General features: G+C 39.6%; 1 protein-coding gene across 1 annotated transcript in view; it reads right to left on the bottom strand.

The window, feature by feature from the left end:
- Nucleotides 1-4,547, bottom strand: part of LOC114656089 (thrombospondin-type laminin G domain and EAR repeat-containing protein-like) — a 167,335-nt gene extending 162,788 nt beyond the window's left edge. Inside the window, 1 exon segment of the mRNA XM_028807496.2 lies at nucleotides 4,029-4,547. Within this exon segment, the coding sequence (XP_028663329.2) occupies nucleotides 4,029-4,110 (82 nt within the window). The 5' untranslated portion in view covers nucleotides 4,111-4,547.
- Nucleotides 4,548-16,418: the final 11,871 nt, after the last annotated feature.

The following is a 16,418-nucleotide window of genomic DNA, read 5'->3' as shown; positions in this document are numbered from 1 at the left end:
CTCAAAGAGGTCCTGTTTGAGGGCAAGATTTATTTCTTTAATATATTTCGAAATTAATTTCTACCACAGTTGCTTTTATGGTTATTTTGTCTCATTTTTGACCTTGGTGTGGCACTATACGCAGAATTTCCACAATGAAATTCTAGCACTGAACCTGTTAACACCCCCTGCTGGACACACAGACACTTGTAAATCGGAATCTACTTTGATCTGATGATGGTGATTTCCCTCTTTCAACCAAAGTGTAAACGTGAACTTTTTAAACTGTATGAAGTGTAAAAGTGAGGTGGTCTCCATTTCTAATAACATTGCACATTTCATACAAGTATTGTGAAATTAGATTAAAATGTTTCAATCATCTCACTGACAATCTGGTAACATTTTAGATTGCTATGCTGCATCTGAAAGGGAGAAACAAAATAGAAAATTAAGGAAAAATAGAATTTCTTTTAGAAAGAGTAACTTTTTAACTTGTGTGAGAGTACAGTGCATATTTTAGCTCTCTGCTCACAAAGGCAAATCTTTGGAGAAGAGAACTGCCTCAGGCCCAGATTCAGACCACAAGAACGTTAAAAAAAAACCTTTTCACAAGAAGAGGTCATCCATCCATACATGGCAAATCAATCCTTTGTCCTTAATATGCCCCAAACTATTAGGATTTAAAGGTCCCTGGAGGCTTTCTAATGCTGTACTACTTCATAACTTATTCTGTGCATGTACAACTTTGTGTTAATGAAAGATTTGTGAAACTTTTATCAAAGTGTGCCCTTACTTGCCTCTGTATCTGTGCCTCACCTAAGAACACCCTACTAAAATTTGTAACACTTCCATTATATCACTTCATAATCTTTGCTAGCTTACACTTAAAATATTCAGCCTATAGGAATCAGATTAGTAACTCTTTCCTAGATGTCTTCTAACTCTGACATGTCATTCTTGCAACCCAGAGAGATAACTGCACACATCTTCTAACTGTGGTCTCAGAAGACTTCTTTATAAGTATAAGCTACCCCTTGACTGGTGTTTCACCCAGCTACCTACAGATCCAATAAAGCTCTTTAACCTCCATTGTGTAATCATGATAAAAATCTCTTTTCCATATACTGTATATACTACATTTTACATTTGTCACCATCGGACACCTTTGCCTAATCTGGCCAGTCACATTTTCCCGACCTCAAGTCTAAATACTGTACTGTCTCAGTCCATCTTTTGGGCTTTAGTTGAGGTGTCCATTCCGAAGACATTTGCAGATTGAAGCCAACTTGCCAGCCAGATTCTTCCTTTTTTCATTGGAAACCTCGCTGCCAGCTCATTACTAGCTACGTTCTGGTCTCATTATGTGGGTGTGAATCAGAGTCGGCAGGATTCAATGCAGCCTGCGCTACTCATAATCTCTTTATGACACATATAGAAGTGTGACCTAACTGATAGACTTTGTTCAGAAATAAAAATAATACTGGCTTGCGGTCTTCCACTGTCTCTTTTAAAGCTGGTCCTTAGTTGCATGTTTCAGCTTGCCACCTTACAGGTAGAAATAAGTAGATGCTGCTTGTATTTTGACTAACTTGTATTTGACTGGTTTCCTGTGCAGTTCAAAAAAGAAGACATCTGGATCATGATTGAGGCTAACTGCTTTAAGTCAGCTGGGAGATATGTCAGTTTTTGGCATACAGTAGATTGACAAGCTGTATAAATACGACTTAGTGTATCTGTGGCTCTTATCTAAAGGAGTCAGCTATCTAATTAAGGTGATACGGCTGCAGAGAGCCAAAGCCTTGTCAGGCATAAGCCAGGAATTCGGGATGGGACACAACATTTTCAGCCACACAGGGCAATCGGAGCATTATTTTAAAAAACAGGTTAAGTGACTTGCTCTGGTTTGGTAAGTGAATCAATGGAATATTCATCAAAAATACATTAAAAGAACATAGCTTCTACATTAAGCTGCCTATAAAGTCTTGTCTAAACCAATGAAATAAATATAAGCAACAAATGATGAAGCCCATCACAATTAAAGGCAAATCAACACAGAAAGCGACAAAAAATCCCTTGTGCTGACAATATCTCAGTCCACAATAAATAGTATCACTGGCAGAATTTTCCTCTTTTCAACTTCCTTTTCATATGCCTGCTTTACTAACTTAAATTTAGAGAGAACTTATTGACTTTGACAGCACACTTGTCATTTGTTAGAACAGTATTTATTTTTATTAAAATTTTTGTTCATTTGGCCAAAAACTGAGACTACTTCTGCGTGGTCAATCAATCAGATGTGTTCACATAAAAAGTGAAAATATTTAAAGAAAATGATTAACATTTTTATTTAAGCAACTGATGTGTATTTTTATGCTGTGTGATCAGCCAGTTTATTTTTAAGCAAGTCTTGGAAAAGGAGGCATATGTGCAAAATAGATGTCAAGCTACAAGCAGTGTGGTATGGCGGTTAAGGCTTTGGACTGCCATTCCTGAGGTGGTGAATTCAAATCCCACAGCTAATACCATTAGCAAGTTAACTCTCCTGCCTGGGCTCCAATTGGAAAAGCAAAAGAAATGTAACCAATTGTATCTCAAATGTTGAAAGTTACCTTGAATACAAATGGCAGCCAAATAAGCTTTGGTGTGTTTATTCATTTTCATTGATTTATTATGATATTCAATGACTCTAATATTAAATTAGATGGGTTGGAAAAGATTAATAGATTTACTCTTCCTTTCTTTTTAAACTAATAATTACTGACCCAGAGTGGCACAATTGGAGAGTCCTGTCTGTGTGGAGTTTGTATGTTCTCCTTTTGTCTCTGTGGGCTTTTGTCCAGGTACCACAATTTTCTCTCACTTCCCAAAGAGGTGCACTTGCCCCATTTGGATGTGTGCCCTTTGATTGCCTGGACTGGTTGGTTTCCATCTTATTCTTTTGTTGCTGCTGCTCTCGAGAGAAGCTCTGCCTCCCAATACTCGGATTTGTGAAAATGAGAAGGTATTAATCTGCATGAGCACACTGGTGCAGTGCTTAGAAGAGCTGCAGGGATCTCAGTTCAAGTTTTAACCCATTAAGATTGCTTTGTTTTCTCTAAGCATTCTGTTTTGCTCACTTGTCCCAATGACAGGTATGTCAAGTTATTTTGCAAATCAGAATTTTCTCTGTGAAGATGTGTGCATTGAAAGGCCCTGACATCCCAAAAGGTTGGAGTGGCAGCTCAAAATCATACTGTGGTAGACTAAAGAGGTTTGAACAAATGAAAGGATAAGATGGTGACCATATATAGAGAAACTACAAATTACAATTTAATTCAATTGTGCATCTACCAGGGCTAGATAAGACAAACTGTCCTGTCTATATGCTGTATATTTTTTTCTCACACAGTTGTTGAATGAAAGAAGACTTTCTCAAATTACATTTTCTTCAGTGCTCAGATTCCTTTGTTTGACAGAATGAAGTGTGGAAAAACAAGCTTATGATACATGTCCTGAAGGCTATTTAAAATCATGCTTTCTATGTGTTTAATAGATTAGTCACTATACTAGTCATTTCATTCTTTGTGGTGTGGCACAGTGGGTCAATGGTTGACACCACTGCTTCACAATCTTTTGGTTATCGTTTTGGTCAATGCCTGTGTGGAGTTTTCATGTTCTCCCCTTTATGTTTGGATTTTTCTTGGTGTGTTGCTGTGTTCTTTCCACTTCCCAAAAACAGATGGAGATCCAGAGTTGGTTTCTGCTTTTTCATCAGCAAGCTAAAATTGAATTGTGTTCAAAATGTCTCCATGCATGCAGTTTGGGCACTGAATGCTGCTGCTTTAAAGAATAGAACAACTTTGAGTTCAAAGATAAAGAGACATTTTCTACATTCTTTTTTCTGTCATTTGTTGCAGTGTCTTGACAATGCTACTATAATTTCTGTACCTAGACAACACCCCACTAGGACACCACTACACTTCCCTTAACTGTCAAGCCCACGTCTGGTTATCTGCTCATTTTCAGCACTGGTTAAAACAGCCCACTGCCGTCCTTTTCATCCCACTCACCTGTGCAAGGCTTCCATCCTCTGGCCAGGCAGCTGGTGATTCCGTAGTCCAGGAGCACAAATGCCAGCAGCAGGGCAGACATCAGGGGTGTTTCTTAGAGAGCTCCATCCACAGAAGCCCCGACACTTCTCCCAAGTAGAGGCCAGCAAAAGCTGGAAGAATCCAAAAGGAGCCCACTGCCGTCTGGCATAGTATGTCGGCCAGGTTCTCTTGTAGCTCCTTAAGTCATTTTACCACAAAGCCAATTGTGGGGTTTGCCACAATGGTCAGTTTTCCATTAGGACAATGAGGATTAAGTCATTGAACCAAAAGAGTGTTATTTAATGCTTTGCCCAAATAGTCAAGCCTTCCAGTTTCTTTTTCTCTTATCTTGTCCTCCTTCCTCCCACCTGCGCCTGCTGTCACCCTCACTTGCTGTTCATTTGCTTTTCACTCAGGCTCAAAAGGAGGAGGGTGTGACACGTGACAGCTGACAAAAGGTCCCAGCGCAGAGAGCGTCTGACTCGAGCCCATACACGACTGCAGCTACCTGCCGAGCAGAGGAAGAACGTGAGCGTCAGAGGCAGACATTTAAATGAGAGTCAGTCAGCTGTCAGGGGGTGGGGCCGCATGAGTTTCACAAGTGAGGGGCTCTTTTTTTTATGTAGTTTTTCAAAGCCTTCTTTTACATTTCAAAGCTCAGAAGGAATTCCCCTGACTATAAAAAAGGAGTTGATGTAAATTCCCAGTAGGAAACCTGAAGCAAAACTCTCACGTGAAGCACCTTGCCTGGGCACTGGTTGGATTTTTTTTACTCTCTTCACATTAAAAATATTAGGAATTATACAATTAGAATATTTGTCTCTCATTTATTTCATTTGACTTTCTGAGTTTCTCCAGTTCATTTCTATGCTTCATCTTAATATAGAAATACAACATTTTCAGGGGTCTCCTGGCAGAGGCTGATTGTGGATATGTATGCTGAAAGAAAATTTAATACCAGCCTAGAATAAATTATTATTTGCATTGTGATTGGTTTGTGTTGTAGTGGTCATTTTGTTGAGATGGAACTGTAAGTGGAGAGACATTTCCACAGCTTTTTCCCCAGCATTGAACCCGGTCCATTCATAGGATTCTGGGCTTATGGGGTGTATTTACAGGGTGAATTAGACAGAGGATAGGAGTCTTTGTTTAATGGTGAGAAGAGAATAGTCTGCAACTTAACATCAGAAAAAACTAAGAACAGTTTATTGACTTTCACAGCACCAAAGAGCGTCTCCACCCAGTCAGTCTTTAGGGAGTGGATGTGGAGGTGGTGCACTGCTACTTGGGGTCCACATCAATGACAGGTTGGACTGGTCTATAACAAACTATATAAGAAAGGCCAGAGCAGGCTCTTTTTTCTTAGGAGACTGCACATCTTTTATAACTCTGTGGTGGCCAGTGTGATTTTCTACACTGTGGAGTGTTGGGCTGGTAACTTCAAGAAAGGACCACCAAATCAAGAAGCTAATTAAAAGGGCAGCTCAATTATGGGACAGTTATGCAGTACAGCCTGGTCAGAACTTTTATGCTTGCAATTTCAACTTTTGAAGAACATAGGTTAATTATAAATCTGATATATTGTTCAAAACACTCAGTTTCACATTTTCAAATTCAAGCAGTTTCTCTCATTTTATAGTCAGATCAACTTACTGTATAAATAATGGCTGGTAGATGGTTTCAAGATATCAGTTAACATTTAATGGACTTTCACAATGTAATCATCAGAAAAAAAACATGTAGACATGATGTCTGTAGCACACAACATTTTGTTAGACCCAAAATTTCAAACACTCATTCTTCTAAATCAGCAAATCCTTGTAAAACTTATCTGCCTCCAGTCTTATCTTAAAAAACATTTATGAGAAATACTGTATCAGTCTATCTTTTGCCCCATTCACTCCTTAAGTCATATTTTAAACAGTATTGTAATCTCATCCAATGCAGGAAATGTTCTAAGCATTAATCTTTTAGTTTTAATGACCATTTATTCATATTCTTGACTTTCGCATTTTTCTGTACACACTTCAAAATTCATTTGGACAGTCCAGCAATGTAGTAAGATGCCTTACTTCACATTTGTCAGAGTTTGTTTAATGCTTTTTTAAAAACAGACTAGGAGAAACCAAGAGTGGATTGGGGTCCCAGTACGGACCAGCTTAAATCAAGGAGTAGAATCAAACAGCCTCTGCTGCAGCCGTTAGCCACAATCTACAGAAGAAACGTGTTTTCAACTGTTGAAGGGTAAATGAGATTCCAAGAGTGTTATATCCGTCGATATGTGGTGGAGAAGGGGCAAAGAGCAGAGCTTAGCCAGGGTTAGTGGCCTTCTTCTAGGCTGGATACTTGCAGACTTTTAGGATCAGTTGGTTTACTTCATTTTATCCTGGGCATTTATTAATAGTTCTGAGTCTTGAAAAGAAAGTATAATTAAGTCAGTCAGTCAGTTATTGTCCAACCTGCTATATCCTAACACAGGGTCATGGAGGTCTGCTGGAGCCAATCCCAGCCAACACAGGGCGCAAGGCAGGAACAAACCCTGTGCAGGGCGCCAGCCCACCACAGGGCTCACACACACACACACACCAAGCACACACTAAGGACAATTTAAGATCGCCAATGCACCTAACCTGTATGTCTTTGGACTGTGGAAGGAAACTGGAGCACCTGGAGGAAACCCACGCAGACACGGGGAGAACATGCAAACTCCACGCAGGGAGGACCCATGAAACGAACCCAGGTCTCCTTACTGCGAGGCAGCAGCACTGCCACTGTGCCACCGTGCCGCCCCATATAATTAAGTTGTTTGATTTTTTTGTTTTAGGTTAATTTTCATTGGGTGCCGCCATTTTGAGAACTTTTTATTGACGGTTAATATGTTGTCATTAGGCAAGGTCAACCAGAAGAGTGTGGCACCGGGTCAAACATATAAAAGGGATACATCTTACACTTTCTGGTTATCTGAGATTGTAGATATCATGGGTCTCATGGAATTCATCATTTTTTTTTTTTTTTACACTTCGCTGTGTTTGTTTTCTTGGTGAACAATTTTGGTTTAGTATTTGGGGTTAGAAATTTTGGTTTATTCATTTTTTGGTATTGAATGTGGACTGGCTTTTTGAATATGTTTCATCCCCCAATCTTTCATTCAAAAAAAATTTCTGTCTTTACTTTTGGGTGGCAGAACACAGACTGGAAAAAAGAAACAGGCAGAGACACAGATCCTGTATATCTGGAAGACTGATTACATGTTGCACAACTAAAGTTAGCAGATGATACCAAACTAGGTGGATTGACAAATAATCTAAAATCTGTCTAATCATTACAGAAGGTCTTGGACAGCATATAGGCTTGGGCAGATATGTGGCAGATGAAATAATATAAATAAATGTAAAGTTTTACAAATATGAAATAAAAATGTTAGGCTTAAATACAGAACGGGAGGTCAGGAAATCGAAAGTAGACCTTATGAGAAGGATTTAGGAGTCGTAATGGACTCTACACTATCAACTTCCCGACAGTGTTCAGAAGTCATTAAGAAGGATAACAGAATGTTAGGTTATATAGCACAATGTGTGGAGTACAAGTCTAAGGAGGTTATGCTCAAGTTTTATAACACACTGGTCAGGCCTCATCTGGAGTACTGTGTCCAGTTTTGGTCTCCATATTATAAAAAAGACAGTGCAGTGTTAGAAAAAGTTCACAGAAGAGTGACTAGGCTGCTTCCAGGACTGTAGGTGAAAGGTTGTGAGAAAAGACCGAAACTTTCTTTCTCAGTTCAAGCAAATGTAACAGAACTGTTTAAAACTATGAACAGAATAAGTACAATGGATCAAGATGGTTACTGTAAAATGAGCTCATCAAGAACAGGGGAGGACAGTTGGAAACTTGTTAAGAGGAAATTTCTTACAGACATTTGGCAGTTTTTCTTCACAGAGTAAAATCCTACTAGGAGACCCTCAAATCTCAACTTGATTTTAATTTGAAATATTGCCAATTTTTGTTGGGCCAAATGGCCTGTTCATTTTCAGATTTTTTAACAAACATAATGAAATCTGATCTGACTCCTGTCTCTGGTTAAATATTGTGTCTGTCAGGATCTGGTGCTGGGACCAATTTAGGTTTTTTTCTTCATATGTTGACATTAGAAGATGTCATTTATAAATAATATTCATAGTCATTCTGCCTTGGAGACAATCAGCTGTATTTTGTAATAATGTTAAATTATAATCCTTCTGTTATCTCCTGAACTAACTACTTCACTAAGGTGAAACAACGAAGAAATACATTTAAAACATAGTATTCCCAAACTTTTGCTTGGCTCAAAGCATAGTCAAGCCATTGCACACACCACCAAGGAGCCAATTTAGGCTCATCAATTACCCCTAACACACATAGCTTTAGTATGTGAATAAAAAAAATCAAAGAAGAACCCCTTCAGACATAAGGAGTGCATGCAGACTGTACATACAAAGTGGAATGTTGGAATTCAAACTCAACAGAGAGCAGAATACAAAATATTCTGTGGCTGAAGGCAGCAATGAGAGCTCCACAAAAAGAAAAATTTAGGATGACAACCAGGTCATCCCTTTTAATATTAACAGTCAAACAAAATAAACACCTTTGGGCATGTTAGCACTTCAAATATCAGAGTCAACAAAATTAAGGTTTTGGCTGGCTAGCCACTGGTACTTGGGTCAAGTTCACAGGAGCTCCATCAGGTGGGTAGGTCTTACCATAAATGATGCCTCCTTTTGGGGTGCCCAAGCTTTATGGTGAGCAAACCGGAAGGGGCGGAGTCAGTTGCTCTCACTGTGCAGTTTGTGGAGCACTGTGGAGAGAGAAAGAAATGACAATGTTAGTGATAGTGCCCCCTCTCATTATGGAGTGTTATTAAGTACCTTGACAGAGCCTATGAGGTGATCTCTAACACACATGCGTTACAGTTCCTTAAAAAAATATCATATTAAAAAAGTCTCCTTAATGAGGTAAAATTCTCAAATAAATCTATGCCAATTTTAGCCATTGTCCAATTCTTTTTAATGCCTGCTTTCTTTAACTTAGAAATAATTAAAAGCTGAGAAGAGTTCTTCATTTGCAGGATTTTTGAAAAGATACTTCATTTATTTCAAGAGTACTGAAATGTTTAATCACCAGGGGCCTCATGTATAACACCGTGCGTAGAACTCACACTATAATATGGCGTAAGCACAAAAGCGGGAATGTGCGTACGCACAAAAAAATCCAGATGCAGGAATCTGTGCGTACGCAAACTTTCACGTTATTCCACTACATAAATTCCGATCAGCGCGAAAAGTAACGCACGTGCACATGCCTTCTGTCCCGCCCCAACTCCTCCCAGAATTATGCCTCTTTAAATATGCAAATCGATATAAATAACCTTCTGTGAAAAGACAATGGGAAAAGCACAGGGGAAAATATAAGATTTTCAGCGAAAAGAAAGTTGAAAAGAAAGTCGGAGAAACTCGAAAGCTCAAGTTCACAAAGTCGCACAGTGCCCAAAATAAAAAAGAAGTTGTCACATATCAAAGTTGGCGTGAAAAGGCGACTCGTAACAGACCGTTTGAGTGTCATATGAAAGCTTATTAGGGTACAGAGAAAAAAAATAGGCAAACAGTGGGAAAAAAGCACGAAATGTCAACTTTAATCTCGAAATTTCCACTTTAATCACGTAGTTTATTTTGTCATTAAAGTAGAACATCATAGGAATGAAAGCATGTTATTAAACATGGGAACACGGTGGCGCAGTGCTTGTTCATGTCTCACGCAAGAGGCTTGCTGCGCCATGTGAGACCTTCGATGAAATAATTTATTACAGAAGTACTGTCTCTTTCAAACGTACTAACCTCCAATTCTTGTCCTTACTTTTCTTTCTCCAAATACCCAATTGCCACACAATCAGCTCTGTTATAGACGTTAAGCCATCTGTAAGCTTAGAACGCCGATTCTTCAAAACTTTTAAGGAACATTGAAATATCTTCGTAGTACATGTTTAATTATTCTATCCGTCTATCCTTCCAGTGTCACGTCAGCACCAGCAATAATACAGCGCAAGGCAGGAGCAATCCGTGAACTAGCTAGCGCTGCGGCACCGTGTCCTCACATATTTAATTATTAACAATACAGATTATTTAAATGAATTTAAAGTTTTATCTGTATACTATAAGCAACATATTTTGCTGCATTTCATCTTAAAAATGATATCGTCATCATACGCACTTTATAAAGTGGTGCAGGTTGTGCAATATTATAACTGTAATGCAAGTTTACAGTGGGGTAATTGTACTTATAAGTACAAACAGTTCTACAAGGAGCACTTGATTGAGTGCGTTTATACTTCTTGGGATGAAACTGTTCCTGAAATGCGAGGTCCGTACAGGAAAGGTTTTGGCGCGTTTTGCCGTGGCTGAGGCAGCGTGTGCTTGAAACTTTATACCGATAATTCTCTTTCCGATCAGCTGCTGCTGTGATTCCCCACTCAGATACAGTGATATAAATACTCTGAGTGGTGAAGTGAGAGTAATATGGAAAAAGATGATCCGTTGTGGCAATCCTTAACGGGAGCAGCTGAAAAAAGAAGATGATGCAGTGAGAGTAACAATGCTAAAGCAGTTATGGTATTTGGAATACTATGGCTATTCCCTGGACCATTATATTGTTACAGGTTAATTACAATCAGATGCATTACACTAATAAACAATATGCAGTTAATTTCAGTGTATTTATAAAGCCGCGTCAGGAATGTGGGTCTAAGAAAGAAAGGATAACCACACAGGAACAGTAGCACTGCTTTGACGCTGGGTGCCGACAGTCTGCAAAACTGAGCGGAGAAATCGCGTACGCCAGGGTATGAGGTACCGTGAAAATGTGCATGGCTTTACGCCAAGTTTAGGTTTTATACATCATGATTTGAGCGTGGAAATGTTCGTACGCAACATTTCTGTGCGTACGCACCGTTTATACATGAGGCCCCAGGCCACTGAGATCGTGTGGTGACTACTTGTCAGTTTGGTCAAAACACTGCAGCAAAACCCTGCAGCTGTATAACCCAGGTTCTTAATTCACTACAATGGCTTCCATCTATGGTTAGAGATGATTTTACAATCCTACCTTTAATCAATAAACACATCAACAGTTTATCTACCCCCATCTTGCAAAATTTATAAGCTCTTTACTGTAGGTTGAATTAATTTATTCATGAAAGAAGTGCGACATTTAGCACTAGGGTTCTCAAATGTAAAAGGCGCTATATAGCGCCCGACCCGGCACAGACTCAGGCAGAGGCACGTACTTAAATAAAAGACTTTTTAATTTCTCTTCAGCTGTGGGGCACGCCTTCCCCGTGTCCCACAGGCCCAACACAGTCCCAAATACAACTCACAGTTAGCACAACAAACCACACTTCTCTCCACCTCAGCACCACCACTCCTCCTCAGGCTTAGTCCTCCTCCTCCCGACTCTGGCTCTCTCGAGTGGTGGTGGCTGGCCTTTTTATACCCCACCCGGATGTAGTCCAGGTGCTTGGTCACCTGGGCCTAATTGCATTTCCGGGTGGGGCTGAGGAATTGACCAGCCGGGCTGGTAAGTCCATGCAGCTCCCCCTGGTGGCCATCCAAGCCCCCAACCAGGCTCTGGAGGACTCCATGTCCCATGGAGCCTTGCGCCAGGTTGGGGAATCATCGTCCACCAGGGAGGCTGCCACCAAGCGTCCCGGGGGAGGTACTGAGCTGCCCATGCTGGCTCCCCCGGAATAGATGCAGCAGGGGCGTCCCTGCCGGGCATGGGACCCGGCTGTCCTTCACAAAACAATGAATTATTCTAACTACCAATATTAGGTGTTTTTTATTTCAAGGCTTAATTATTGCTCCTTTTCCAGATACTGTTGAAGCTGGCCATATTGTAGAAATCATTTTCATTGGCTCTTGCTAATCCTGTTTCCTTTGTTCTCTTGGTGCTCTGTGATTTCACTCCTACTTTGATGAAGTTATACCTCCAAGCCTTGGTACAGGATCTCAGAACAGAGGTCCACCAAAGTCACAGGCACTTGTCTGCACTGGAGCACACTAAAGAATGTCCACGTAGGAGCTGACTGGCCAGTTGGCTGAGGTCAGATATGATTTGACCTTTTCTGAATTCTTATCACTGGGAGTATGATACCGTTTCCTTTGTAATTTTGTATAGATTAAAGCTAGTTTTAAATGACTAAATCTACTGTATAAATTGTAATGCTGCCTTGAAGTTACATGTCCTTTTACAAGAATTTAATATTTGGGATTGAAATGAGAGTCTTTGGAGCCAGGTGGCAGCTATAAATAAGGGGGTTTACATGCTCTGTTGGGGTAACACCCCAACAAGATTATGCGCTCTGTATTTAATTGCTGTAATCTGATGACTAAGGTATAATACACAGTGGAAGGGCAGTAAGCCTTATTTGCAAAGGTGAATTTTAGAAGAGCACTCCTTTATGGAGAGAGCTTATAACATTATGAAGAAAGCATGAGTTATGCAGTATTGATAGGAGAAAATGAAAAAAATGCCAGCATTTACAAAGGCCTTTTGACACATATAGTGTGCTCTTTGTGTATTCTTCACTAGCTGTCTGCAAGGGGACATTCAGTGACAAAAATATGAATACACAATTGCTTCATTCTTTAAAACAGAAAATTTTATGACTGCCTAAAAAGGATTCTAAAGCAGACTGAACAGGAGGACTTCAATAACAGCTCTATGCACTTACCATAACTCTTCTGTTCCACAGGGTTTAAGCAATGGGTGTCTTTTATGCTTCTGATGGTTGTCTCAATCAAAGACTGCATTTACTGACTGATTATATATTGGGAACAAAATGTAAATAAAAAAAGATGTAAACAAAATGTAAATGTAAATAATTGTATTAATCGTATTTTGTTAGTACAGAAAATGTGAAGACCCTGAAGCCTTCTGGCCCTTCTGACATTTGGTAACAAGTCCTGACTAATCAACTGGTGCCTGAAATTATTATTGTGTAAATTATTATGATGAAATGGAGCTGATAATAATGAAATGACACATAAATAATTCGTTCTATCTAAGAACATTATCTGACCCACCCAAGTAGTGGGCATAGACTTGGGAAGTTAGTTTGGCTGTTGGCATGGGTATAAGTCTCATCTATCTCGTCTGTGTCAACTAGAATTTTGGGCTATCTGCCCAACATCTGAAAGCTCTGATCATTTTGTGTCTGAAGCAACAACACTGGCAATTTGACAGTTAGAGCTGAAGGCTATAAAAGGAGACACAACAAGGGGAAAGGGTTGGGGCACCACCAGAGGCGTAGCTATGGTTTTCAGTGCCCGGGGACAACTGAAGATTTCACGCCCCCTCCTGTTTGCCAAAAGTGCATTTAAGAATGGAAAACATTTCATTCTAAAATTTCGTAACATCAATTTGGCGCCCCCTGGATGCTGTGCCCGGGGACAGATGTCCCCCCTTGCCCCCCCCTGCTACGCCACTGGGCACCACCCTGGTCACTCTATATAATTGAAGGTTCACACAAGACGTGACTTCCAAGCAGAACTAACTACAAAATGGCCACACTACTGGTCATATGTTTCCAAGGAGGAAGCGGAGTGTCCAGGAGGTCAGACAATAGAAGTGACATCAAAGATCAGTATTTCATTCTGCAGAGGGAAGAAGAGAGAGGATGTCACCAAACAGCACCAACCCCTGGTTTAGCAGGTAACTTCTATCAACAAAGCCCTTTAGCTGTCTTCCAAGTGCATGTGAATAAAAGGTAGAATAAAATCCTACAACTTTGTTAAACTTTGACTTCAAGCTGGGAAAATGAATAGTTTCAATTGAAAGAGATACAGGAGAAAGTAGGGTGAAATGACACCTTTTATTGGCTATCTAAATATATAAGTGTTAAATATAAGTTCTTGTGTATATCATCAAAAATCTTTATCTACTCTACATGAATTATTTATTCATGTCATTAGCCAATGAAAGGTGTCATTTCACCCTACTTTCTCCTGTATCAATCTATGGCTAACACAGTACAACACTCTACTGCAATTGAAAGAGATATCAAATAGCACTCTGTTTTAGACTTTATGGAATCATTGTGTTGTAAAAAAGTGTCAGTAAAGGCTCAAATGAAGTCTAATGGAGAGTGTTTACTTTGTTAATGTCTATTTAAGTCTGCAATGCTCTTTTTATTTATAAGTTTACTTTAAGGCAGTATGCATTATTGAAAAATAAGTGTTAAATATACGTTCTTGTGTATAACATATCAATCTTTATCTAATCTACTGTACATGAATTATTTATTCATGTCATTCTTTCTGAAGTTGTTTCCCTCCTGTCAAATCTGCCTACAACATTCTATTTTTATATTGAGATTAAAATTTGAACTATTTATGGAACCGGATATGAAAAATAACATTGTGGTATAACAGTTAGTACTGCTGTTTCACACATCCACCATTCTCGGATCAAATGCAGTAAATGAGTGTGCATATTTTCCACATCATGTCTGCATGTGTTTGTTTCCTTTGGCCCATATGCACGTTAGGATAAAGACGATTCTAAAATTGACCTGTGTTAGTGTGTTAGCAGAGCAATGGATTGGTGCTCCATCCAGGGTTGGTCTCTACTTTGCACATGAGTCTGCCAGGATAGGCTCAAGACTGCTGTATCTCTGAACTGGTTTTGAGAACGTTATGCTATGTTCTGTTACATTGGGATTTCCGTTTTGTCCCCCCCCCTCCATAGGCTTATTTAATGTAACCTGGCTTGTTATGAATGAATGTGTTTATTTGCTTGAATAGATCCGTTGACAAACTGAGTTGTTTTGTACCCATTACTGCCAGTGTAGACCTGTGCAATTGTGTAATGTAGAATGCAGGTTTAATAAGAGGATGGTGTCACATATGCACATCAGAGGGTCACCATCCAGGTTCCTCCAAGGTATGTATTACCAGTGTGGGCTGAGAGGGGGCACTGCTGCTAACTGTGTTGTCTTCCTTTTCCTCCACAGTGCTGAAAAAATGCCCAATAAGGGCAACTGACTCAGCCCATTCAAGTCCCAGGATCTTAAAAGCCCAGCTGCCTGTAAGGAGGCACCACTCATTGATGTAGAGCAGAGGAGACGGGGCTCCTGCAATCCCAGAAAGAAACAGCTGAAAAATATTTGTTAGAATGCCATAGGGAGATATTTTTGTTTGTACTTGTGCCATTAAGCACTCTTTAATATTTGCTTTTTCAAATAAATGGGGATATCTAGATTGGCACCCCAACATTTATCTTGCCTTTTCGACCTGTCATTCCCTCGGATGTCCACAGTGGATTAATTAAAGCAATCCATTGGACAAAGGGAGTGACTCTCTCAGCATACCCAATGTGACTTTACATTTGGTTCTTCTGCATTTTCTGCAATTGTTTAGTCGAGTCTGACTCTTCATGACCTGATGGGCTTTATCACGCCATGCCTTTCTATCCGATGCTTTCTGGGTTCCTTCAAGGTCATATGCATAGTCTCAGTTTTGCTTTCTATCCATCATATTCTCAATTCTCCTGTACTCTTTTTGCCTTCCATTTTCTCCATCATGAGATTTTTTTTCTCCAAAGAATCCCCTCTTCTCAAGAACTTAATGGAGAATTTAGGGAATATAAATTTGAATAATGGAGAATATTCAGAATTTAATTCTATTCTGTCCTCTCCATTCATTAAAGAGAAAGAGTAAAACCGTTACTGATGCTAAATGGGAATTTCTGCCTAAGACACGTCTCACTGCTGCTCAGCAGCTTCACTGTTCACTTTCTTGTTGTGACACAACAGCAGAATGAACACATCTGCTTGTTTGATGGAACAATTAGTGTTTGGTAACTAAGCCAGATTGCATTTCAAAATAAACACAACTTTTTATCCAAGTACAATGCAAACTTTATGTGACTGACAAGAGTCTGCAGCCTTATTTTCTGTCGAGGCAGTTTTGGGGATTAGCTGTACGCTGGTGAGAACACTTGGAAAATGAGTGTACAATGCATCTTTTTATGTATTTCTGGAATATTTAAAAGCAGAAACTGTCTTGATGTTTACTCCTAGCACTCTATTATCATTGGCAGCATTAAAGATTTGCAAAATTCTGATTGTCTGATACTTTCTGGAGAATTAACAATAGCCTCTAAATCTGCCTCCATAGAAAGCCCATAACTTCAAAGTTTTCTTAGTGAATTTTTCTTGTGGTGGCCGGAATCACTAATGAGGTATAATTATACTGGGAGCACTGAGTCTTAAGGTGCAATCAAGGAAGTCTTCATCACTCTCAGTTGCCTGCCTGTTCATTTGCTGGCTTTTGTGTGTTGGAC

This window comes from Erpetoichthys calabaricus, chromosome 8, assembly GCF_900747795.2.
Source record: "Erpetoichthys calabaricus chromosome 8, fErpCal1.3, whole genome shotgun sequence".
NCBI classification, from domain to species: Eukaryota; Metazoa; Chordata; class Cladistia; order Polypteriformes; family Polypteridae; genus Erpetoichthys; species Erpetoichthys calabaricus.
The sequence above is the reverse complement of the archived record's forward strand: the minus strand, read 5'-3'. Positions and strand labels throughout refer to the sequence as shown.